Source organism: Bos javanicus, chromosome 25, assembly GCF_032452875.1.
Source record: "Bos javanicus breed banteng chromosome 25, ARS-OSU_banteng_1.0, whole genome shotgun sequence".
NCBI lineage: Eukaryota > Metazoa > Chordata > Mammalia > Artiodactyla > Bovidae > Bos > Bos javanicus.
The window spans coordinates 27,208,756-27,234,872 of record NC_083892.1 but is presented as its reverse complement, the minus strand read 5'-3'; the positions used below and the strand labels follow the sequence as shown (position 1 = coordinate 27,234,872).

The following is a 26,117-nucleotide window of genomic DNA, read 5'->3' as shown; positions in this document are numbered from 1 at the left end:
CTGGGTTCAATCCCTGGGTTGGGAAGATCCCCTGGAGAAGGGAATGGCTCCTCACTCCAGTATTCTGGCCTGGAGAATTCCATGGACTGTATAGTCCATGGGGGTCACAAAGAGTTGGACACGACTGAGCGACTTTCACTTTCACTGTGTGGAAGGTCCACCTTTAGTTACTGGTATCGCATCTCCCTTGAGCCATGAGGCCTATTCACTCATTATTGATCCCACAAAAGATTTATTGAGCTCCTATAGGCCCAGCACTGTTCTGGATGCTTCAGATTATAACAATGAACTGGACAAGCATATTTACAGCCTATCAGGGAAGACTGATGCTAAACAAATACACAGAGCTGGTTGCAATTTATAGTCACAATTGTTATGAGAGCTACAAATAAGTAGCAGGTGTTTTGAATTGGAGAGAGTCTGAACTTGGTCTCCAGAGAAAGTAACATTTACCTTAAGACCTAAAATCTTGAGAGTTTGTTAGACAAAGTATGAGGGAAGAGAGTTCCAAGTGAAGGGAATAGCATATGCCGAGGCTTGGAGAAGCAAAGGACCCTGGCACATTTGCGGAACTGAAAGGACAATGTAGCTGGAACTCAGAGACAGAATGGGGGCAGGATGTGGTGCAAGATAAGGCTGGTGTGGTCCACAGGGGCAGAGCAGCAGGGCCCTCCCAGCCACGTGAAAGGCAAGTGAAGGGTTCCAGCCTCGGCTTGGCCTCCAACACCAACCCACACCACCTTGCATGTACTCTTCTGGGTCAAGCCCCTTGACCCCAGAATGGCTCTCTACCCATGACTTTCCCCTCAGCAAATAATTTTGTCAACCATTACAAGTGTCTCTTGTCATCAATTTCCAAGAAATTCAGTTCCTGGGGGACCAAATCCTGGCTCTCCCAGGAAGTATTTGGCAAGGTTTCAGGCACCATCAGGTTTCCCTGCTGGCTCAGATGGTAAAGAATATCACTGCAATGCGGGAGACCTGAATTCATTCCCTGGGTCAGGAAGATCCCCTGGAGAAGGGAATGGCTACCGGGTGGACTACAGTCCATGGGGTCACAAATTGTCAGACACAAATGAGCAACTAGCACACTTTTTTCAGGCACCATCAGGTAATCCATGTTATGTTGGAATATTTACAAAGTGGACAAAGGCGTGTTATCATCCCCATTTTGTAGATCAGGAAACTGAGGCTCAAAGAGAGAAAACACACATAGTTACCTATACCCTCTTTTTGACACCTCGTTTCTCCCCAGTTTGTGGAATTTGGGAAGCTACCTGGTTCTGGCTGTTAGGGTTCTGATTCTATGACATGTGAGAGGGGATGCTAAGATTTAGGGAAACATGGAGATTTCAGGGCTCTAAAATTCCATGATTCAAAGCCCTGATGCTCCAGTAAACCAGGTTCCTGATTTGGCTAGCAAGTCCAAGCCTAGAGAAGCAGGCACCACCCATGAGCCCTTTTCCACTGGTCTCCTAGGCGCCCCCCTCAGAGATCAGCCAAAGGATGAGATCTGGGCGCCCCCCGATGGCCAGGAGAGGATGGGAAGGTGCGGGATAGTAGGAAGTCTTACACCCGAGGGCAACGTTCTGGGGCAGAGACAGGAATTGAGAGAAGGCGGGGAGTTTCTGGTCCCGCCCCAGAGAAGGCTTTCCAAAGGGCAGACACCCGGAGTGAGCGGAAGTGGAGCGGAAGGACCCCGGAGACATGGGGTGCACACGCGATGCCATCCTGGATGCGCTGGAGAACCTGACAGCGGACGAGTTCAAAAAGTTCAAGATGAAGCTGCTTTCAGTGCCGCTGCGGGAAGGCTATGGACGCATCCCCCGGGGGACCCTGCTGCCCCTGGATGCCGTGGACCTCACCGACAAGCTCGTCAGCTACTATCTGGAGACGTACGGTGCCGAGCTCACGGCGCTTGTGCTTCGCGACATGGGCATGCAGGAGGTGGCGGAGCAGCTGCAAGAGACCATGAGCAAGGGTGAGCACGCCCCCGCCACACTCCTCCGGGGTCCAGGCCAGTCTCCCTTCATCTGCACCCTCCTCCCAGCCCTGTTTGCCTCTCAGGGCACTTTCGCTTCCTGTTCCTCCTACCCCTTCATAAAAACTTCTCCTGCTGGGGAGGCTTCCTGCACTGGGTACTGACCTTGGCTTCCGGACCGAGACTTCAGAAAGAATTGGAGACACCATTGAGCATTTTCTTACAGGCCCTAGAAACGTGCTAGCCGAGGTCAGGGACCCTCTCCAGAAGACAGCCAAGCCAGGTAAGGCCTTCAATCTCTGATCTCACCTACCTGGGCACCTCACCAGCCCTGCCCCACCACACCCCTGCACAGCCTAAATCTGTTGTCAAGGCCAAGAGCATTCAGGGCGTGCAAAGTTAGGCCAACTCTTCCCACTCACCTACTCACACTCCTGGGGCCAAGTCTGGCTGAAAAAGAGGTAAGGTTAAAATGGAAGCCTGGCATCCCACTCTCTGTAGGTCCTGTTGAGCCCTGCCCCTTGGGTTTGCATTCAGGGCAACTTGAAGGAAAAGTGTTCAAGAGGGACAGACAGGCTCCAGTGCCCACCCTGGGTGCCAGCTCCGCCCCTCTCCTCCCTCTCGCCCCAGGACTGCACTTTGTGGACCAGCATCGGGCGGCTCTCATCGCACGGGTCACAGTCGTGGATGGGGTGCTGGATGCCCTGTATGGGAAGGTCCTGACAGAGGAGCAGTACCAGGCAGTACGGGCGGAGCGCACTAGTTCGGACAAGATGAGGAAGCTCTTCAGCTTTTCTCCAGCCTGGAATATGACCTGCAAGGATCTGCTCCTCCAGGCGCTGAGGGACACCCAGCCCTACCTGGTGGACGACCTGGAGCAGAGCTGAGGCTCCTTCTCCAGCAATGGCTCCCACATACCACCCCTGGCTGTTCCAGCCAACTTATTTGGAATCTCTGATTTTCTCATACACAATACATGAAAATCCCACTTGTACTTGGTGTGTTTTCCTACTTGCAGCCTGGAAGCACATGTGGGCCTGAGCTACATATCCACGTGCAGGGCAGCAGGCTCCCCAAACACTTCACCCTTCCTGCCTCAAGTCACATGGAATAGTCCCTCATTCACCATTTGGTGGCTCCTTCGATGCCACCCTAAAGGGTCTGCCCTTGAGACCTGTGAACCATGAGTTAACCTTGTGGCCAAGGTCTAAAAATTAAAATAGAGATACGATCAAAGGGCCTGGAATTGTGGGGGGCCGGATTTGACAAGAAAGCCTGGCATGCTGCAGTCCATGGGGTCACCAAGAGTCAGACACGACTAGGGACTGAACAAGATCTGACAGATGCATTTAGAAACAGACTAGTCTACAAAGTTTCTCTTTCATTTTTCATAGGGAAAAAACTGCAAAATTAGAGCCATTTTCAGGAGAAATGATGAAAGTGAAAAGTGAAAGTGAAGTCGCTCAGTCATGTCTGACTCTTTGTGACCCTGTGGACTGTAGCCCACCAGGCTCCTCCGTCCATGGGATTCTCCAGGCAAGAATACTGGAGTGGGTTGTCATTTCCTTCTCCAGGGGATCTTCCCGACCCAGGGATCGAACCCGGGTCTCTCGCATTGGAGGCAGACACTTTAATCTGAGCCACCAGGGAAGCCTAAAAAATAAGAATACTGGAGTGGGTTGCTATTCCCTTCTCCAGGAGACCTTCCCGACCCAGGAATTGAACCTGGGTCTCCTGCATTGTAAGCAGACACTTCACCGTCTGAGCCACCAACAGGAGAACACAAAGCAAGTATTCCTAGGGTTCCTTCAGCCACTGACACCAGTGGGCTTGGCTGCTCCCTCCCACTCCCTGCAAAAAGGGATTATAGGTTACACTTTGCCCAGAAAACATGCCAAACACAAAAGCAAAACTTCAGGAAATGACTTCCAGCAGCTGTTTCTTCTCTTGATGGAATTGTGTCAACAAAAGAAAATAGTATTTATTTCTAGAAAACAGCACCTTAAGGAGTCTTTCCAGAGGCTGTTACGGAACCAGCATCCTAAGATCACATCCTGGGTACACTTTGCACCCCAATTCTTTCTGGCTTGGAGGAGTGGATGCAAAGCAACAGGCAGACACCAAGGAGGTCAGATACTCCATACACAGGAGTCAGATCATCAGACTTGGGGATGCAGGTATGACAGTCCAGGGTGTGCCATTCACAATGACACACCAGCGCAGAATGAACAAAGCCATATGAAGGCTTCACTTGGAATACCTTCCCTAGACACAAGAACGAGCAAATGCAGTGTTTATTCTCCACGCCCACCCCACCCCCACCACACACAGTCTGTGAAACGTTTCCCTACTCTGATTACTGAATCACTAGAGCAATGGGAGAAAACAAGTGGTTTGCTGTAGGAGGAAGCTACCAAGAAGCTAAGCTAATGGCCACTGTCAAGGCTACGCAGTCACGTGAGACTGCTTCTAATGGTATTTAGGACTCCAAGAGGAAAGCTGAGCTTCCCCCAGTGTCCCCCTCAGTCCCAACACTCAGGACCCCGTGGACTCATCTTGTCGCTAGCCACCCAATAAAATGAATGCAGGTGCTCCCCATTGCATCTCAGCCCTTTTCTGCCAAGTCTTAAATCTATAAACCAAGGCTTATTCAACCTGAGACATCTGTTCACTTATGTTCTACAACAACCTTACCACTTTCCAAACCAGAAGTTGTCTTCCTTTTACTATGCTTGTACCCTGACATATGACAACAGCCGCAGCCTAACCAGAAAACAAGAAACCCTAGCATGTTCCATAAGGCCCAGATGGAGTCATTCTTTCAGCTCACATCCAAATACCTTCACTGCCCCCATCTGGTTTATTCCTTCATGTCTTACCCACAGCAGGCCTCTGACCTCCCTGCTTCTGGTCAAACACCATCAAGGGCCTGAGTGATCAAAACTGATGATGGAAACGGACTCCCTCCTAACACTAGGACACCTGAGCCCGCCTTCCGGCCGGACCCTGAGTAACCCCATCCAACCTCTCCTGCCTTTCTCATCACATAGCCCCGGATCCCAACACTGCTTCCTCACACCCCATGCCCTACCTAGCACACCCTGGGCCCTTAAACCTGGACACCTTGAAACCCCGCCCCGGTCCTCGCATGCCCACAGGTGGCCTTCCTCTGGGCTCCAGCAGCACTCCCACCTACTGCCCTGTGGTAGAGCGAACCACACTGTCATATTTTTACACTGGGCTCCCCCATTAAACTCCCCCCAAAAGACACCTTTTCAACCTGTGTCATGCTTTGAATTTGAAAAATAATAAATAGCAGTTACTGTGTATGTCTAGTGTCTAATAGGTAATTTTTTTTTTTAAAGACTAAATAGAAACTTAATGTTATGGAGATGGAGCCATAACTAACACTTCCCTGCACAGCAGATGCTCAAACAGAGCAGCTACGAAATCCAGTACAGGCCTGAGGCAAGACAAGGGTCTAAGAAACAGCTCCCCTAAGTTCAAAGACTTCTTGGGGGCTTTCTTTTTCCTTTTTATTGGGGTGGGGAGGGAGGGAGAGTAGGGTGAGGCTCAGTTCTACCAGCCACAGCATACTAGTTAAGGACACAACTTCTACAGCCAAATAATATTCAAATCTCTGGTCCACCTCACTCACCAGTTATGAAACGTAAGGTCAGTTTGTACCTCAGCATCTCCAGCTATAAAGTAAGGATAACAGGACGTAACTCATCACCTAGCAGCAACTGGCCCATTACTGTCAACAGTGATCTCCAGGATACTTTTGTTTCTAGTTCAATGGCTCCAAAAAGCACCGGAAACAATGGACATTTTCTGCCCAAACCTCTAAGCATCACAAGACTGAAATAAGAGCAAATGGAACAAATCGTCTGTGTTAGCTGGGCCTGTGCTAACTAGAAAAACCCATATGCAGGGCCCAGCCTTCCCTGAGTGACCTTTTTCTTAGCTCCTGGCTCAAACTGTCTACAGAGAAAGTTTTATACAAAATCAAGTTCCCCTTCACAGAGGGGGCAGGGGGTGGGGGGTGGTGAGCAGACGAGTCCCTACAGAACTTCAGAGTCTGGCTCTAAGAGTGTGCTGCTCAAACAGCACCATCAGCATTGCTAGAGAACTTGTACCCCACAGGGACCTCCAAGCTAAATCAGAACCCACTGCCAAGTGGGTTCACGTGTATATCCAACTTAAGACACATTGCCAGAGAGGACTTGCTTTGCCACCTTGGTCAGACGGCCAAGGTTTGCAGAAGCCAGCCCTCCTCGTGGCTCCAATGGTAAAGAATCTGTCTGCAACACTGGAGACCTGGGTTTGATCCCTCAGTCAGAAGACTCCCTGGAGAAGGGAACAGCAACCCACTCCACAATTCTTGCCTAGAGAATCCCAACGGACAGAGGAGCCTACCAGGCTACAGTCCATGGGGTTGCAGTCAGAAACTACTAAGCAACTACACTGCCACTTTTTTCAGGGATTTGGCTTGCTGGTGCCTCAGACAGCAAAGAATCTGCCTGCAATGCAGGAGACCTGGGTTTGATACCTGGGTCGGAAAGATCCCCTACAGAAGAGAATGGCTACCTACTCCAGTGGGCTTCCCTGGTAGTTCAGCTGATAAAGAATCTACCTGCATTGCAGGAGACCCTGGTTCAATTCCTGGGTTGGGAAGATCCCCTGGAGCCCAGAACAGCTACCCATTCCAGTATTCTTGCCTGGAGAATTCCATGGACAGAGGAGCCTGGTGGGTTACACCCCATGGGGCCAACGAGTCTGACAGGGCCAACACTTTTTACTTTCATTCAGGCAAAGAGCACACAGGATGGGGCCACTCCCCTTCTAATTCTGGGAAACAAAACAAAGTACCCATGGCTGATGTATGGCAAAAACCATTACAATACTTTAATAATCCTTCAACAGAATTTTTTAAAAAGTGGCCATCAGGCTAAATCTAAGACAAGTTCTTAACCCTGAGTGGTCTGCACTGCAGAGCCCCAAGGATCCTGCCGGGAACAGCTACTGGGAAGCAGCGCGGGTGCAACGCTGCCACCCTGTGGCACGCCTGCAGGACGCTGCCTGAAAAGCCTGGCTCCTTGTTCTCTTGTTTCTTCTTCCCTGGTTTCTTCTCCCTCCTTGGCATTCTCTATCCAGAATCGCCTGAGCTTGGTCCCCCACTACACAAGCAATCTCCAATCAGACCCCATAGTCCTAGCTCCTTTTTTGTCTCCAATCTCCATGTTGCTGGCTCTCAATCGTCCTTCCTGTTAAAAGAGCCCTCCTCACTAGCACCATTACCCAGATTTAAGGTTAAAACCACAATCCAACAAGCTGAGAGCACAATCCATCCAGAGCACTATTCCCAGACCCAATCTCATGACACTTCTGTTCCTGCCTCAAAACTGTTAAGAATTTTTTAACCAATTAAGGACCAACCTATGTACAGTAAAGGGAACTCTGTTCACGTCCCAGCCCGGAGAGGGGAGTTTACGGGAGAATGGATACATGCGTATGTATGACTGGGTTGCTCTGTTGTGCACCCAAAATTATCACACGTAATTAGCTATATCAATATTAAAAAAATAGCAATTTTAGATTCAATGGTCTCCTAAAGCTTTAACAGCCAACACCATAAGGTTTGTGAACCAGTCAACTTCTACAAGCCCAGAAGTCAAACCTGATGGCAAGTTCCACCTGACACTACTTCCTCAGTTCTTATACACCCAGAACACGAAGACCACTGCATGGGGAGGTGAACAGATTTTTGTGGAAACCTGTTGTCTAAAATTATTAACAACACAAAAAGTTAAAGATGGAAGAGTCAGTTTTGAGGGCCCAAAGGCAGGAAAGGTATAGTCTGAGTTCTGGAAAGGCTGGAGAGCAATGGCTGCGATGGACCCGAGCTGAGCCCCCGAGACTAGTACTCGGAGTAAGACCTGGTAGAAAACCCCTGGTAGGGAATTCCCTGGCAGTCCATGCTTCCATTGCAGGAGGCACACGTTCAATACAGGTCAGACTAAGATCCCGCACGATCTCATAGTACGGCCAGATAAGTTCAGTTAAAAAAAATTTTATTAAACCCTGGTGGATGATTGACTCAATGACCTAACCTCTGCACTATATTGTCTGAGCTACTGAAATCCAGTACATGATGGGGGGCAAAGGTGAAAAAGATTAAGCAATCAGGCAGTGGCCATCAGACCTGCAGCACACTTCTCCCCACCCACCCGTAACATTCTCCCCCTGGCTTCTTCCTAAGTTAGCCTGTCCCAATTCAGAAACGCCAGATGCCTAGTGCTTCCAGACGGCAGGACATTTTCAGTAACTCAGTTAACATATATTCTTTAGAACTTAAGACTAGCCTACAACCCTCATCAGAATAACATGACCGACTACCACCAGCCAGGTGCTGCTTACAAGGAAATACAGGATCCAAAGTTCAAACCCCTCAGGGTCTATTTTTTCCACCAAAGGATGAACTGGCACTGGAATCAACCACCAAAACATTCCCTCAGTTGCTATTTCTCTCTTCACCCATCTCTACCCATCCTCCTGAAAGTCCCCCGAACTAATCTACCCACGAGACACTTGGGTCTTTTACTTGACCACATCAGGTCTTGGTTGTAGCACACAGGACCTTCGTTGTCACGTGTGGATCTTAGTTCTGACCAGGATCAAACTCAAGCCCCTTGCACTGGGAATACAGTCCTTAACCACTGGACCACCAGAGAAGCCTCAGGACCCTATTTTACTGAAGGTGAGGCCAATCACTGAAGCCTTTTAAAGGACAACTAAATGCTAATAATCCCACTTACTCCCAGAGCTTGGGTGAGACCCGACTCACCTCTAACAGCAGGGATAAAGGAACCACAATCAAACCCTAACACCAGAATCCTACCAGGTGAAGCACCCATAAACCTCTCAGATGTGCTCGTGCCATCAAACCAAACATCGTTTTAAGATAGATCAAAAGCAGAAGAGGGCAGGAGGAGAACCACTGCCATTTTCTTGGCTCTAAATCTCAGGGATTCTTATAAGTACCAAGTTTCACAAGCCACATAAAAGCACTGCCTGGAGAACCTCAGCCATTCTCCACCATTCTTGACAGAACACCTCCACTCAGTAGGGAGGGTAGCTATTCCTTTGCACAAAGCCACAGCCTCTGTCTCAGATCACCAGAGGTTTGAGGATGGATCAACTCTTAAAGGGTACAATTTCAGAAAAGCACTTTCCACAAGGGGTCCCAGGCACTCTCTTGAGCTGTGCTTCTAACAAAGCATAGTTTGCTGTTGGTTATGATTTTAAGTTCTGTGTAGCTAAAATTCAACTGCTTGGCAAGAATGGGCAAGTTTCCTAAATTCAAGTTTTGAGTTGGAAGGAGGGGGTAGTTTTCTGGGGTCAGGAAAGGTGTATCAGGTTAAGGAGCACTACTGAGGTGGCAACTCATCGGCCCAACCCCTTCCCTTTCTCAAAACACCAAAGACTTTTGAGTACCGGCAGATGGGAACATGACCTAATTACACCACTGTCTCAACAGGCAATACCCGGAGTCCCACCTTCAGGAAAACTAGTGTGCAGAGGGAGCCCACTCACTGAAATAGCAAACAACTGCCTTATCTTACTTTCTCAGCTAACCTTCCCCTTTTACCATCTTATCTCATTCCCAAGTCTTTTTCCCTAAAATTCAGCATCCTCTTAAGCCAAGCCTAAGCAAATAAATGTTTGGGGTAGGGATTTGTTTCGGAAAGAAATGCCAAGAAATGAAAATCAAGTTGGAAGATGACAAGGACTGCATCCTGGCGTCAAACCATTTCCTGACTGTGAGAGCTACAGAATCCAGGCACTTCGTTTTCCACCTATGATAACTTGTGAACAGCGTATCTGCCACTAGGCAGGTGCTCAGTTAGTTTCTCCCCTTCCTGGAAAAAAAACCCAACTGGTTAACTACGTGATCTAATCAGGGTCAATCAAACTTGAGTATCACCCTCAAAGTTTAATTTGTTTGAGCCCCACCCTTAGAAAAGTGCCAGAACTCCTTGAAAGGAGCAAAATTGCTATAAATAAGCCCACAAAAATCAGCACATCAATCAACACAGTAGAAGAGAAATCTCCACATGGCTGGACAAAAATGGGGGGCAACACACGATGTTCATTTACCCCTTTCATTCATCCGATTTTTACTGTGAACAGAGAAGTTTAATCTCTACTTTCAAGGATACACTTGACCTTTGCTCCCCTGAACCAAGTATCAAACACATCATTCTAGTTCCTGCTGAGCGGGAACAAATTTATTCCAGTTCCCACAAGGCAGGTTGGTTGATATGAATAGAGGAAAAACTCCCCACGTTCTTGACCTGGACATTCACGCTCCAGGAGAGTGAAGAGGGGGAAAAGGAAGAAAATTTAACTAAAATGATGGTTTTTAATGGGAACCAGAGGTATGGTTACAGTTACATAGTCCGACACAAAAAACCCGTGGGTGATCAGGAGGTGGAAGGTTACAAAATAATGCGGGTAGTAACACTGGGTACAGGAAGAAAGCTGATCCAAGGCCTCAGGAGCCAGGCTAGTACGGCCTCTCCCTGCGATCCTGTCTGTGCTCACCCCTGCAAGAAAGAGCATCCATGAGGTCTGGGTTCCAACCTCTCTACCCACCCTCCCCCAAAACCCAACCTGCCCTGCTACCCACCCCGAGAGACAGCTCATCTCCCTGGGCACAGAGTGCACGTGGGCATCCAGACTAGCTCCCCCAGGTAAGTTTCCTTCCCTTGTTTCCTACCCAAGCGTTAGTCTCAGCTTTCCAACCCCGCCCTCAAAATGAAACCACGCTCCCCAAACCCTGCAATCCCATGACCTCTGGTCAACTGCTCTAGTTCCCTTTCAATTTAGTCTTACTTACCTGGAGTCCATCTTGCCAGGGCCGAAACCACCTCTGTCCCCACCACCCCGGCCCCCTCGGAAGCCCCCACGGTCCCCTCCTCGGCCTCGGTAGCCACCCCGATCATAGCCTCCTCTGCCACCACGACGATCATCTCCGTAGTTACCCCCTAGGAAAAAAAGAAACATGATTCAACCCTCTATCACATCCCCCAGACCCCTCCTCCCTCCCCTTGTCTAGCCTCCCTGCAGATCCCAACACCAGCTCTGCCTCTTCCTTACCCATGTGAGAGCCTCCTGGTCCCCCTCCTGGGCCATCTGGTTTAGGGGCCTTACACTGGTTACATTCATTCCTCCAAGAGAAGTTCATGTTCTCACAGGTACTGAGGAAAATAAGACAATGTGTGTGGGTGGGGGGTGGAAATGGCCAAGACCTAGAATTATGAAGATTCCAGTGACCCTAGGGATACGTGAGGAGAATGAAGCCTCGGAAAAGCAAAGAGGCCTGTTTCTCAGGAGCGGAGACCAAGACTGCAGGTTACTGAGCCCAGTCTAGATGACTCCCGGCCAAACCTGTCCCCGTCAGCATAGCTTTGACATTAGTCAGAAACTACAAACTGTCGTAACATCAAGGTGGCGTAGTGCTGAAGAACCTGCCTGCCAATACAGGAGACATAAGAGGCTTCGGTTTGATCCCTGGGTTGGGAAAACCCCCTGGGGAAGGGAATGGCAATCCACTCCAGCATTCTTGCCTAGAGAATCCCCATGGACAGAGGAGCCTGGCAACCTGCAGTCCATGGGGTTGCAGAGTCAGACAGGACTGAAGCAACTTGGCACATAACATCAAAGGGCACACGTACAAGAGGGCTGAGGAAAAATTAAGCCGTTTCACTCACGGATTAGGACACTTCCAGTCCCCTGCTCGCTGCTGTCCTCCTCCACCGCCACCGCCACTGGGGAATCCTCCTCGGCCACCGCCGCCGCTGCCACCACCTCCATAGCCTCCACGGCCCATAGGTCCTAGAACAGAGCCAAGAACAGGTCTGCTCCCCTTCCAAGTGTGGTTAACCTGTCTTTGCCACACAAGCCCTTACCATCCTCCTTCCCTCTTCTCTCCCCATCACTTCTTTACAGCAGCAGAAAGAGCTCCTCACCTCCTCGCCCTCGGCCTCCACGACCATTACCACCACCCCGATTGAAGTCTGCTCGCCGAGTAGCAAATGAGACCTTGATAGGATTCCCAGAGAATTCTTTACCTAAAGAAGGGAGGTATAAAAGAGACTTCTTATTAAGACCTATGACCTGTGGGTCCAAAAGTATACCTGATACAATCAAGAGAAGACTCTGCCTTCTTACAAATGTTAACAATCTCATGAGACATAAGTCAATGTAAGACTACACCAACTGTGTAGTGCTATTAAGTCTTGGAAGACTCAAAGAAACCCTCAAAATGCAGCCTGTTTCCCCAAGCTAGCTGCCCTCTCCCCCAGCCTCCTCAGACATACCATCAAACCAGTCAATAGCTGCTTTGGCGGAAGGTGGGTCATCAAATGATACGGTGGCCTCTCCCTTCAGCTTGCCTGTTTCCCTGTCTGTGTACAGATTAATCATGGGCTGTCCTGTTTTCTTATTTGTCTGAAGAAAGCAACACGAGATCACATCAGTCTTAATACAGCACTATCAAAACCATACCTTCCTATTTCCCACATAACTTGAAAGAAAGCCATCGACTGTTAACTGCTTCTCCCTTCAATATTAAATGATAGAGATTACAGACTACAAACTCAAAAGTTGTAATCACCTTTTTAATCAATTGTGCCTTTTTATGTTAAAATGTGATTCCCTTTGGAATGGCAACAGTTAATGCTTTTTCCTCAACAAATGAAGCAGGCAACCATTAAGACTTCTAGTTTCACTAAGGTATGAAATCCCAAAGCCTGCAGCACTGATAGAATGCACCCACTCTGTTCCAGAAGTACCTTTCTTTGGTCTTTCTTTCGGGGCTGGGGGGGACACAGCCACTTTCTTTTGGGGCTGGGGGATCTTAGTTCCCCAATGAGAGATCAAATCTGTGCCCTTGCAGTGAGAGGGAGAGTCTTAGCCACTGGACTGCCAGAGAAGTTCCCATAAGTACCTTAATGATACCAATCTGCTTGAAGTAATCAGCTACAGACTCAATTGTAACATTCTCGCCCAGCCCTTGCACGAAGATGGTGTTGTTGTCTGAATTATCCTGTTCTGCTTGCCCAAGACAGCAGGAAAAGTGGAGATCGGAAACAACCAAAGATACAACAAGTCAATGACACTTAATAACCTGAACTTTGATACTTCTTAGCTTTCAAAGAAAGAAAATTTCTAAACCAATTAATATAAAGTACTGGTGGTGTAGGTCTGACAAATCTCCAACTCTACTTCATTATCTGAGTGCCTGAATGCTAGCCGCTTCACTAATTAAAATTTAGTTTTACAACTACCCCTTAAAACATGCTGCTATTCATAAAAGAAACCAGGGCTCAGGAGTTAATTGCCCAAGACCACACCAATGTCATCAACTTTCAGTTGAAGACCCCGAAGACACTAATTTTACACTAAAATGCAGCATACAAAATGATCAAAACAAAAAGGACACTAAGTGCTTCCCTGGGTCTTTTCTGTTAAATACGCTGGTAAACACAGCTACTCCTAAACTCTCTCCCCACAGTTTCCTTCTCGAGCCCCACTCTTCTTCAGATTCCCTTAAGTTTGAACATCCAAGAAAAGTCCTGCTACCACTTTAGCCTTTCTTTCCCGCCACCTGTGGACTTACCAGAGTCATGACGTGATCCTTGGTCCCGAGGGCCTTAAGTGACATAGAAAAAAAAAAAACAAAAACAACAACAAAAAAACAAAAAAACAAGGAAAGAGGAGCCGTTAGTTAAGAGGCTGAGAAAGACAAGGAAAAAAATTAACACCAAATCCAAACTTTTGCAAAATATCAGGTAAGTGCTCACAGCCAGCCTCACTCCAAACCCTGTTCTGGGTTGCCTGCCCAGAGAAAACCCTAGGCAGGTCTGGCAAAGACACAGGCCCCTTTTCTTAAGGTCTGCATGTAACTTGAGTCCCCACAGGGACAACTCCACACTTCAGAAAATGCTGCCTCCCCCAGCTCAGGCTGGGAAATGTCCTCAGCACAGACTGGGAGGGCTAGGAGGGAGACCCATTGAAGTTAACAAACCAACTCATAGCTTGGCCCTCTTCTCTCGCCCAGAGAGAAATGGGCTCACCACCAGCAATGTGATATGCATCCATACAGTTTCTCCAAACTTTAGCACCAAAGACACTTATCCCTTGTGGAACAATTTTTAATGTCATCTTTCGAAACCAGTCTTAAAACCATGTTGTTTCCCCAAAAACCACATGAAAGTAAAAATCATACAAAATAGCTATTGTAGGTTTTAAGCATGTCCCAGGGAACAGACCAGAAATCTTATTTCCATAATGCAGCCTCTATTTTTTTTTTCCAGAGACCATCTTTGCCCAAAGTTTATCTGAATTCACCATATATAAATGTTGTACCCACACTCAATGACACCTAAATCATGAACCCAAGCCTTTGGCTTTACATGTTGTGACAAATCAAGAAACCTTTTGTTAGTTAACCAGACCAGAAAAGTTCCAGCTTACTAGGAGACTTCTCCAATTTGCCATTTTTCCATGAATTCAGTTTGTGCTGTTATTAAGACCTGATTATTTCCCACGAGCCACACATGCTCCCAACCTTTCTTGGAAGCAGTTCACACCTTCCTGCCCAGAGCTAGTTGCTATTTAGCCCATCTGAGTTGAGTTTAAATACATGTATGTAGGATTGCATTGACACCATTCAGTATTTAATACATAAATATGTACCAACTTCACCATCCTCAGGGCAGGGCAATACTTCATCCCTCGTCCAGATTAAAACGTTTGGAGATTGTTACACATACACTCACATACACACAAGCCTCAGACACACTGATCAAAGGATCGATCCTAAAGCCAAGTTGGTACCACATGCTCCAGCACACTCTCCAGTTTCTCATAACGGTTGTCAGTAAGTGCCGGTGTGGCGACACTCCTGTCAAGAGGCCTCCTAAACACCTCTTATTAACCTGGGTCAAACCAATTTGGTACCAGACGACTGCTGAGTCTTACTCCCTGCCTGCCTCCAGGTTAGCACACATCTGGCAGCAGGTGGCATTCCACCCCACCCCTTTCTGGAGGTGGTTATGGACACTCCAAAACTTTTGACACTTAAAACACGCTAAGACAACTGCAAATGAACAATCAGACAAAGCATTGCTGGGAGTTGGGAATTTTGGAAACTCTGTTCACTTACCACCAAATTTATTGAAGCCACCACGGTCACTTCCGCTGGAGAAGACAAGTTAGAAGAAAGGACATGAAGCTTCCAACGGCTACAAAAGGGCGGTTTTTGGTTTTGTTCAACATTCCCCAAACATAGGTAGGTGTTTCGGGAAAATGATAATGCAAGTTGCTACTAAAATACATTCCCCTTCCTGACCACCCCTTGTCTGACCTGTGAGCATGTCACACACACGTGTGCAATTTCTCAGACACAATTATTAAGGATTTTGCTTAAAAGTTTATATATCTATTTCCTCTAGGAAAAAAAAAAAAAAGACCCATTTTCCTTGGCCGTTCTTCCGACGTAGCAGATGTTTTTCCTCTTGTCGCAAGCAGTTGCCAACCCAGTAGTTGGTTTAAAAAACCCTACCCCGTTTACCCAGAAGACACTTCACACCAGGCTGGGGTAGCCCTGAACACATTTTTGTGATTTTTTTTTTTTTGCTTTGAAAGCAGCAAGCAGACCCAACCCCATTCCATAAAAAGTCAAAACCAAAGGCAATTTCCCCTTAAAGCGAGACAAAACTTAGCTAAGCCCTTCCCTAACTACTGAGCTGGTTTTGATCTCTCCCCACCCCCGGGGTCACCCCTTCTACACTGCGAGAAGAGCGGAGTATTTTGCAATGTCACCTTTCATACCTGTGGCACATAAAATGCAGAGCAAGTTAACAGTCACATAACAGTTGCTTTTCTTTTTTTAAAGTTTTGCATTATAAACACACGCACACAACAGAGTTTTCCATATTTCTGTAAGGTTTTTGGCACTGCCCCCACCCCCCTCTGAATACTTACCATACACAAACTCTTTTTAAAAAACTTACTTTTTCCCCAAAAGGAGTAACACATTGACATTCCTCCCCTTCTCGAGAGAGACAGAGAAGAGTGCCTCCAGTTGTTATTTACCAACAGACTTGACAAATGCTCTAACATCAAATCTAAGGTTTTACTTCAGCTTCAGCAGGAAGGGGAGGAAAGAAGGTCCAGCTGGACAAGTAACCGGAGGAAGGGGGACAGTGGAGCAAGTGGGTGGGAGACCACTGTCGAGCGTACTGTACTTTGTCCAAAAGGTCTGCACACTTCAGAGAGCCCCATGAACCAAGTCACACACAAAATCATTACAGTCCGTCAGATTAGTACAAGTCAAGTTCGTGGATTCAAGTGACTATAGAATACAGGAAGAGAGAGTAGCCAATTCCTGGAAGCTCAAGTCAGGTTAACCATTGACAACTCCTTTAGAGGACACATGGGAATACAAGTAACAAGTTTCCCTATCACCAGGAGTGGGATCATCGGTTTCCCTTGCAGAGAAAGAAGCCTTTACTTCCATGGTTCTTGCCTAGGATTATCAACGACTCCAATCCACATACACCCCTACATTTCTCCTTTTTCTTTAGAGATGAAAGTTGTCAGTACTCAAATCTCTGTACAGAAGTGTGGGTAGAAGTTCAGGCTCCCAAGTTCTCACAAAAATAAAATGGGGATGGATGTACGAAAAAGAAACAGTCAAGATCCCCAATCAAAGCCCTTACAAATTCCCAGAATCAGACTAACCATGCACTACAGGACTAGGCTTCAAGGGAGACTCATGCAACCCTCCTCACTTTCCACTGATGGTACTCCCTGGCTCACAAGACACCTACCCCATGCCGCCTCTGCCTCCACGGCCACCTCCACGACCTCTGGGTTCGTAGCCACCACTGCTGCGGTTGTAACCACCGCCACCGCCCCGGCCACGGCCCCCACGGTCCTGCTGGCCTCCCCCGTAGCCACCACTCTGGTCCTGGTTGCCATAACCACTGCCGCCGCCACCACTGCTCATGGAGGGCTGATCTTGGCCATAGCTACCTGTCAGGAAAGAAAAGTATGCCTTTAAAAAGGACAAAACAGACTGTGAGGTGGCATAAAACAGTTCAAGGGTGCCAGGGAATAAACGTCAATAGAAATACAGATAAAGCTAGGGTTTTTAAGAACCCTTTCAGGGTAACAGCCCAGAATACAATTTCTCGCGAAAAGCAGGGATGAGACAGAGCAGAAGGAAACCTCTCACCTCCGCCACCCCCTCCGCCGCCACCGCTACTGTTGTACTGGTTCTGCTGCCCGTAGCCCTGAGGCGGGTTATAGCTCTGCTGCTGTCCATAGCTTTGCTGCTGCCCGCCATAGCCAGACTGCTGGCCGTAGCCTCCACCCTGGGGCTGCCCATAGCCGCTGCTTTGAGAACTGCTACCGTAACTAGGGGAAAAGAAAAAGACAAGAGTCACAACGCCAGCGTGTCCAGGACTTCACTTCTGGTACATCCCATTCTCTGTCCCCAACAGAGACCACCTCTCCCCCATTACCCCTGATAATTACTCCCACTGCTAATCACATTATCATTCCTTACGGATTCACCCCTAATCTTTTCGGTCCTCTCCACACACACTCCTTACCTTCCTGAGGTGCCGCTAGGAGCTGGCTGCTGGCCATAGCCAGGGTACGAGGACTGTTGCCCATAAGATGACTGAGAACTCTGGCTACTGCCATAGCCACCAGTTGAGCCATATCCCTGGGGAGCTGACTGTGTGCTGTAGCCTGCTAAAAGGAAAGGAAAAGGAAAGTCACAAAAGCTATGAAGAAAGAACAGGCAGGGAGTGCACTGAGAACACTACTATGCTTTCCGTGCTTGATAAGTCAACTTCTTAGAAGGTGCCTGGCGATCTTGCAACTCATAGCTAAAGACATTACCTTTCTACCTTAAAGCTTTCAACTTCTATTCAAGTTCTGAATTCTAATCTCATCCCACACACCCCCAAAGCCAGCCTCCAGGACCACCACTAGTCACAGCCCAAGAGATCTCTCTTCACTAACAGCATTCACCTGCCCGACTCGTGCAGAACAAATAAAGACAACGCGTTATTATTTACACTTCAGGGACCTCAGGGCAAATTCCACCTCCTGGTGTATCATGTGATGCCATCTGACTTCAAATATCTTCAAGCAAGTCATTTTCCCTCTTTAAAAGCCTAAAGCATTTCTCCCTCTAGAATATTCCTCCTGCCTTCATTTCACTTTCATGCTTAGAGGAAATTGGGAAAATAGCAGCATAAACAGAAAAGTAAAAAGTCAGAAAATAAAAGGAAACAGGATTACAAACCAATTAAGCCTTTTTGTTTCAAAGGACTCAAAACATCAAAGAGCTTTAAGGGTCAAAGACTGGTTAAGGGGACTGTTTCAGCACTGCTTAGGTTTAAGAAAAGCAACATTCACAAAGAGCAGAAGAGGTGGAGTGACCCACTAAGACTCACTGTTCTGGGTCTGTCCATAAGAACCACCGTAGCTGCTCTGGCCATAGCCCGAAGTGTCCGTAGACTGGCCGTAGCCACCGTAACTCTGTTGCCCGTAGGGTTGATTGCTCTGCTGGGAGTAGCCCTGCCCAGGCTGAGTTGGGTAGGCCCCATAGCTAGAGGAAAAAAACAGTGCTCTCAGGAAAAGACACCTTAGCCACCCACGCCCTCTACAAACTCCGGAAGCCCAGAAGCGACACTCACCTTTGGGTTGCTTGTTGGGTATAGTCTGCAAAAGAAAAACAGGATTATATTACCTTCAGCCATTCCTCAGAACAGACTAGAGCTAAAAGACTTAAGCTTCGGGGTCCCCAGATAAGAAAATCAACAAAGGAGGCATAAATTCCCTTATGAAACTCTACTGGAGAGGGGCAGTCTGTGAGACCCGTCAAGTTTTCTTACAATAGAAAACGCAAAGAGAAAGCGCATTTCCACAGAACCAAAAGAGAAGCCTTAAGTACTTGAAAAAGCAAGAGTGCTAACGGACAGCAGCAACTGTCCGCAACTTCAATCGATGTCAGGAACTGCAAAGATCTACACACATTTCTATCTCACGCCCCCTCGAGGAGGAAGACACCGCCAAGAGTTAGGCTGAAATCACACAGCTGTTTCAGCAGGACAGGTTTTTAATTCAAGCCAGAGGCAGAATTGTGCCGAAGGGAGCCTCCGCTTTCTCAATCGAAACAACAAGAATGTCTTACAAAAGGCCACGCTTCACCCTTTGCCCAATCTTGGAGCCTGGAAATGGGAGCTTTTGGTGCAAAGCCAGCTAACCAAGGGAAGAGAGCATTCTGATCAGCACGTTGGCTGGCACTCAAGCCCCCAGCCCTGTGGCTCCCAAATGAGTGCGTTTTCCTGTCCCTCTTGCCTAACTCGGGGCTGCGGGAAGACTAGGCGAATCCAAAGAAGCGAAAGTGCTTTTTAAAGCGCCACATGGAAGACGCACGGGCCTGATCGGCTCATCTCCTCGATACAGGAAACGAGGCGCTTCCCCCGCAGTAAAGAGCCAAAGCACCGAGAGAGGGTGTGGCCTCAGGCGGCCGTTCTTTTCAGTTCCCACCTCTGTAAGAGGAAATTAGGCGCGATAGGCCCCGGGCCCAGTCCTCAAGACCGTTGGACCACTCCCCAGCCCCCTACCCCCAGCCGTTAAGCGGGCGCGCGGCCCAGACCCCGAGCCTCCGCCTCCGGCCGCGTGGCAAGCGAGGCGGGAACGAGGCGGTCCCGCCCCTTCCCGAAGGACCCCGGGGGCGCAGCCCACACCGGACGCGCGCCGCGGAGCCTCCAGCCGAGGGTCTCGCGACAAAAAGCAGGGCCGACAGGAGACCGGAGGGGGGGCGGTTCGCGCCGCCAGAAAGGGGAGGAGGGGCTAGCAGAGCGCGTGCGCGCTCCTCCGAGTGCCCGGATGCAGCACTGCGACAAAGCGGGCCCGAGCGCGGGGCTGGGGACGAGGGGGAGAAGAGGGTACGGAGACCGAGCATTTCCATCCGTGCCTCCCATTCCCAATCACTAAGCTGCGTCCCTCCCAACCCTCACCTCAAGGAAGGGGGCAACGAAGGGACGACCTCCCGCCCCACGCGAGGCGCCAGAGGAGCAAAACAAAATGGCGACATCGGCCTCCCCCTTCCACCCCTCTCCGCTGCTTCCAGCCAGTGGTGCGAGGAAACGATCCTGCACTCTACAGCCGCTCGGGTCCCACCGAAAAACAAAAGCCGGACTGGGAGGGAATGAGATCCGGGGCCGGCGCGCCACCACCGCCTCGCGCCCTTACATACCGTTTGAGGCCATGTCCGCGCACGCGCGCACAGGCCGACAAGCAACAAGGTTCCAACACTACAGAGCACCGACGCCTCGAGGACTGAGCAGCCCCGCCTCCTGCGTCGAGGTTTATGTACGCCTCCCCGCCTACGTCTCCCAGGGGAACGTACCAACTACGGAAAGGAAAGGGGGAAACATGGCCGGACTCCTGGCACTCTTCAGGGAATATAGAGGATCCTAGCAGGCAGAAAGGAAATGTATTAACTAAGAACTGTTCAGATCATATAGATAATCCTGTTTTTTCTGACAAAGAAATATTTGCTTTGCAAGACTAGCGCACGTTTCAGATCCGCCCCTAGGATGGCATAATGGTATGATCCGATTAACCCCTAGGGGCGGGGCAAGGGGCCCAGGGCTTCTGCGGGCGGAACTGTAGTCAAAGCCGGGAGTCGTAGGGCGGGAACCGAAATTCCTCTGGCTGGCCCCTTTCACTGGGCCTCACTTTCACTCGGGGCGTGGAGTTCCTGCGTTCCGTTCCCCTTACCCTTTTTCAGACGCGAACTCCCTCCGGCACACCCTCCCTCTCTGGCTCTAATGTTCCTCCCAAGACAACAGACACAGACCCTCTCTCAGCGTCTCGTTTTCACTCATCGTCTTTCTGGCTTACATCTCTTGAGTCCTTATCAGGGTTTGTAGATTGTGACTTTTGACATGAAAGAAATAAAGCAGGGAGTTTAGCCCGGACCCTTCGGTCCTAGTCTGATCAAGCACTGATCGCCCACCCAGCGTCCTCAAGGCTTGGCCCCTGACTAGCTGTTGGACGGGAAAGCCCAAACACTCCGGATCTCAAAGAGCGTTGAGATTAGATGAGGTATCTCCCACCCTTTCACAGATATTTTCCTGAAACTCTATCAAGAAACCAATGTGGAGATCCAGTAGTAACTGATATTTGTATAGAGCTGAAGTGGTTTCAAAATGCACAATTAAATGCTTTCCCAACACAGTCTTATGAAGAAAGTAAGCTATCCCCATTTTATAGATAAGAAAAATAAGACTCGGGCCAAGTACAACCCGTGATTATAGAACAGGTATCCTGATTTGAATCCAGGTCTGTGCAGCTGCAAAACACTCCTTTTGTTGGTTATATGAACACTTTGCAGTGTTCTGAAGTATTTTTACTCTCTATAAGAATGCGGACAAAATGTGAAATTCAAATTAACTTGCAACTTGCACTCTAGTCAAAGTTCCTAGAGAAGGAAATTTGAAAGTATCTACTAAAACAAGACAAAGGAGGTTATTCCTAGTACATGTGCCATACAGATTTTCCCTCCCAATTTACCTTTGACCTGAGTTACCAGAAGTTTATTTGTAGACACGTTTTAGACACTTTTTTCCTAGAAAAATACTTATGGAGTAGGCCTACGAACTTCTAAGTTTCTGATTTAGGCCCTAACACCCTGTCACCCACCCCACCCTTACTGGAAGGGCACTGTAACACTAGAATGAGGACAAACAGAGGGATTCCATCACTCATTCATTCATTGATTCTGCAAATATATAAAAAGTATCTACAGAGTTCCAGGGACTGTTCTGAGTAACAAGGATGCTTTAGGGTGCAAAATAGATGAAGCCATTTAATAACAAAGATAACATCTAATAATAATAATAATAATATTTACAGGGTTTCCAAATCCACCTGCCAAGCAGAAGAAACTGATTTGATCCCTGATCTGGAAAGATTCCACATGCATCTGAGCAGCCAACCCTGTGCGCTGCAACTATTGAGCCTGTGCTCTAGAGCCAGGAGCCATAACTACTGAAGCTGTGCGCCCTAAAGCCCATGTTCCACAACAAGAGAAGCCACTGCTGTGAGAAGCCCACTTACCCTAACTGAGAGCAGCCTCCACTCGCCACAACTAGAGAAAAGCCTGCACACAGCCAAAAATAAATAAATACTAATAATATTTATATAGAGAACATATTTATAATAACATAGCACTTTGATAAGACTTTTTGAGTGTTAAGCACTGTTCGGAGTGCCGAGTATAGCTTGTTTAATTTTCTTCTTCACAGTAAAATGTTGACCTGAGGATTACATTTTACAGATGAACAAATAGGAATGGAAAGGTTAAAAACTGTGCCCAGGGCTACACAGAAAGTGGAAAAGCTAGGTTCCTAGCCCAGGCAACCTGGCTCAGAATTTCTGCCCTTAACTCCTGTGCTTTAGCAAACATCGCTTGAGCATAGCATAGTATGTACCAAGCCTGGGGCAGACCTAGAGAGGGAAGGATTAAAAAGGACCTTATAGCCTGTGGGTGAGATGCGGGTGAGACCCACTGAATCCAAAGTGTACTTGGATCAAATGTGGTAACTGATGTAACTTGAAGTCAAGGACTGTGGAAACTTCCAGGAGAGCAAGTCATCCATCAAGTAGACAACCACAGAAGAGGAAAGAAAGGTGGAAACACTGAAGCCAGGGTAAGGGGGAGTTCACGAATCAGCCCAGGAAGTGCTGGAACAGGCAGAAGGGATGGCAGAGTCGAAGCCATGGGTGGGGAAGAGCATTCATAGAGCAGCCACGCTAGGGAGTAACAGGCTCAAACTGTGACTTCTGAAACGCTCCCTCACGTGACTCTTTCTCCAGGGTTATCTCTGTCAGTGAACCTCTTCTGAAACAAAGGGGCCTCTCACTTGTCTTTCAAAGCCTCCTTACTGGCCATCCCTGCTCCCCCTCCCACCTTTCCCTTTGGCCATTTAGCTTCTTCCCTGCCTTCTCCTCCTCTGCTCGCCCTGCAGATAGCAGTGAACCCCAGTACTTCAGAGTTCTGTCTTTTTTTGCTTCTCCCTCAAAGCCCCAAATGCAGTCTGGTGGTGTGAAATGCAGCAGCCCTCAGACCGGTTCTCTGTAGCCTACATGTTGTTTTTAATTTTTTAAATATTTACTTACTTGGCTGCACAGGGTCTTAGTTGCAGCACTTGGGATCTTCAATCTTAGTTATGGCAAGTGGGATCTAGTTCCCTGACCAGGGGCCTTCTGCATTGGGAGTAAGGAGTCTTAGCCACTGGACCACCAGGGAAGTCCCTCAAGCTTGACTCTTAACTTTCTCAAAAATGTAGTCACCCCCTATTATAATCCCTTTCTGCTTAAACTAAAATAAATCATATCATCTGCAACTAAGAACTCCGATTTATACCATTGCCACTGCAGCAGGGTCTATATATCAAAATATTAGAAACCACCTAAATGGTTATCAACAGAGAATCTGGTTAACTGAGTTATTATACAGCAAAATTTCTCAGTCTCAGCACTATTGGCAATTGAGGGCAGATAATTCTTTATTGTGGGAACTGTCCTGATATTGTTTCAGTTCAGTTCAGTTCAGTCACTCAGTCGTGTCCAACTCCTTGTGACCCCATGGACTGCAGCACACCAGGCTTCTCTGTCCATCACCAACTCCCAGAGCTTGCTCAAACTCATATCCATTGAGTCAGTGATGCCATCCAACCATCTTATCCTCTTTTGCCCCCTTCTCCTCCTGCCTTCAATCTTTCCCAGCATCAGTATTTTTTCCAATGAGTCAGTTCTTTGCATCAGGTGGCCAGAGTATTGGAGTTTCAGTTTTAGCATCAGTCCTTCCAATGAATGTTCAGGACTGATTTCCTTTAGGATGGACTAGTTGGATCTCCTTGCAGTCCAAGGGACTCTCAAGAATCTTCTCCAGCACCACAGTTCAAAAGCATCAGTTTTTCAGCATTCAGCTTTCTTTATAGTCCAACTCTCATGTCCATGACTACTGGAAAAACCATAGCTTTGACCAGATGAACCTTTGTCGGCAAAGTAATGTCTCTGAATTTTTAATATTGTTTGTTGTTATTTACTGTGTAATGTTTATTGTTGTTTAAATCCTAAGTCATGTCCAACTCTAGCCTGCCAGGCTCCTCTGTCCATGGGATTTCCCAGGCAAGAATACTGGAGTGGGTTGCCATTTCCTTCTCCAAAGGATCTTCCCAACCCAGGGATCAAACCAGGGTCTCCTGCATTGCAGGCAGACTCTTTACCATCTGAACTACCAAGGAAGTCCTGTGTCTGGTGTGATATTTAGCAACATTCCTGGCCTTTACCCACATTGGATGTTTGTAAAAACCCCAGTCCTAATAACCAAAGTCTTCTCTTGACTGGAGAGGGCAGGATACAAAGTCACCCTAGATTGGGAACCACTGTGATACAGCTATAACATGAGATTAAGAGAACGAGGTGAGGGACTTCTCTGCTAGTCCAGTGGTTAAGATTCCACGCTTCCATTGCAGGGGGTGCAGGTTCGATCACTAGTCAGGGAACTAACTAAGGTCCTGCATGCCTCACGTCATGGTATGGCCAAAAGTTAAAAACAAGAAAGAAAGATGGATCTAAGTGAACAGACACCACACCTTGAGACTTTTTTTTTAATGAGGTGGATCTAAACCCACAGATATAAAGACTATTTAATCTCTATTATTAATGGTGAGGGAGGAGCAAGTACTAAATAATTCATGTGTAATATGTTATTTAGGTTTTAAAGTAAGGGGGACGCATTACTGATTTACATGTTTGTTTATGCATAAAATATCTATGGAAGAAGAAAAACAAACTAGTAACTGTGGTTATTTCTGGGAAAAGAATATGTGAAACTTGGGATTGAATGTATGAAGAAAACTCACTTTTCCCTGGATCCTCCTTCACCTTTTAATTTTTAAAAATGTTATTTATTTATTTGGCTGCACCAAGTCTTAGTTAGGGCATGTGGGATCTAGTTCCCTGACCAGGGATGGAACCCAGGCCTCCTGCCTTGGGAGTACAGAGTCTCAGCCGCTGGACCATCAGGGAAATGTATATTGACCAAATTGACTCTTACAAAGTGACAGTGGCAGTAGGTGGTAAGAGGATATTGTAGGGTGGGACCAGTACTAGCTTCCCTGGTGGCTCAGATGGTAAAGTGTCTGCCTGCAATGCGGGAGACCCGGGTTCGATTCCTGGGTCGGGAAGATCCCCTGGAGAAGGAAATGGCAATCCACTCCAGCACTCTTGCCTGGAAAATCTCATGGACGGAGGAGCCTGATAGGCTACAGTCCATGGGGTCGCAAAGAGTCGGACACGACTGAGCGACTTCACTTTCATAGGCGGATTAGTTTGGCAGTGGTGTGGAATGGATAAGCCTTCCATGATGACTTTTCAATTGGGAGTTTATCAGATGAACAAGGCATTTATCAGCCCAACAATGACAGGAACAGAGGAAGGGGGAGGAGCCAACTTGACTGAGAGCCTGTCTTCTGCGCACTGTGGCTGGGTCCCTGACTATAGGGTCCCAGCAGAAGAGCAGGCAACATCTATCTTCTTAGGGACTTTGATAGGTATGGAGTGGGGCTGTGGGCCAAACCTCGGCACTTCTCACCTGCAGTGCATCTTTGTGTGAGTTGAGAAGGCATCCCTTCCTCCAGGCCAGTACAGGCCATTCTGGGTCCAAGGCTTAGGGAGTAAAGTAGGAGCTGAACTTCACTCAGGGTGGGACAAAACCCTCACCAGCCTAAGCAGAAACCCTGAGGTGTGAGAAGACCCCACTACTTCCTATAACTCAAGGTAAGAATGAAAGAAAGTGACCTGGTAGGTCTAATGTCAATATCAAATGATATTTCCACCCGCAAATCACCTGTACCTCGGCCTAGAACATAAATGCATGAATAAATGTCCTTTTTCTCTCTCAGACGTCCTTCAAGATGTCTAGCTTCAAGGCTTCCCTGGTGGTCCTGTGGCTAAAACTCCA

General features: G+C 48.0%; 2 protein-coding genes across 3 annotated transcripts; one reads left to right on the top strand and one right to left on the bottom strand.

Annotated features, from left to right (window-relative positions):
• Positions 1-1,626: 1,626 nt before the first annotated feature.
• On the top strand, positions 1,627-2,975 carry LOC133238532 (apoptosis-associated speck-like protein containing a CARD). Its single transcript, XM_061401757.1, has 3 exons — positions 1,627-1,981; positions 2,208-2,264; positions 2,612-2,975. Exons 1-3 carry the CDS (start codon positions 1,708-1,710, stop codon positions 2,866-2,868), a joined length of 588 nt encoding a protein of 195 aa, XP_061257741.1. The 5' UTR covers positions 1,627-1,707; the 3' UTR covers positions 2,869-2,975.
• A 7,411-nt stretch (positions 2,976-10,386) lies between these two features.
• Positions 10,387-20,446, bottom strand: FUS (FUS RNA binding protein). Of its 2 annotated transcripts, none has more exons than XM_061401754.1 (15): positions 20,337-20,446; positions 18,769-18,793; positions 18,526-18,680; positions 17,671-17,815; positions 17,292-17,473; positions 16,885-17,089; positions 15,216-15,250; positions 13,668-13,700; positions 12,996-13,099; positions 12,367-12,496; positions 12,016-12,117; positions 11,758-11,881; positions 11,144-11,244; positions 10,884-11,031; positions 10,387-10,590 (listed from the first exon to the last, which is right to left on the bottom strand). In XM_061401754.1, exons 1-15 carry the CDS (start codon positions 20,347-20,349, stop codon positions 10,551-10,553), a joined length of 1,542 nt encoding a protein of 513 aa, XP_061257738.1. In that variant the 5' UTR covers positions 20,350-20,446; the 3' UTR covers positions 10,387-10,550. The 2 variants fall into 2 exon arrangements, with proteins under 2 accessions (XP_061257738.1, XP_061257739.1); XM_061401755.1 differs by having other exon boundaries at positions 17,671-17,812.
• Positions 20,447-26,117: the final 5,671 nt, after the last annotated feature.

Coding starts and splice junctions, on each gene's coding strand:
- LOC133238532 (XM_061401757.1), top strand. CDS start 1,708: ATGGGGTGCACACGCGATGCCATCCTGGATGCGCTGGAGAACCTGACA. Junction 1,982..2,207: donor GCAAGAGACCATGAGCAAGG/GTGAGCACGCCC, acceptor ATTTTCTTACAG/GCCCTAGAAACGTGCTAGCC. Junction 2,265..2,611: donor CCAGAAGACAGCCAAGCCAG/GTAAGGCCTTCA, acceptor CTCTCGCCCCAG/GACTGCACTTTGTGGACCAG.
- FUS (XM_061401754.1), bottom strand. Junction 17,474..17,670: donor CCTAGCGGCACCTCAGGAAG/GTAAGGAGTGTG, acceptor CTTTTCCCCTAG/TTACGGTAGCAGTTCTCAAA. Junction 11,245..11,757: donor GACTGGAAGTGTCCTAATCC/GTGAGTGAAACG, acceptor TATTTTCCTCAG/TACCTGTGAGAACATGAACT.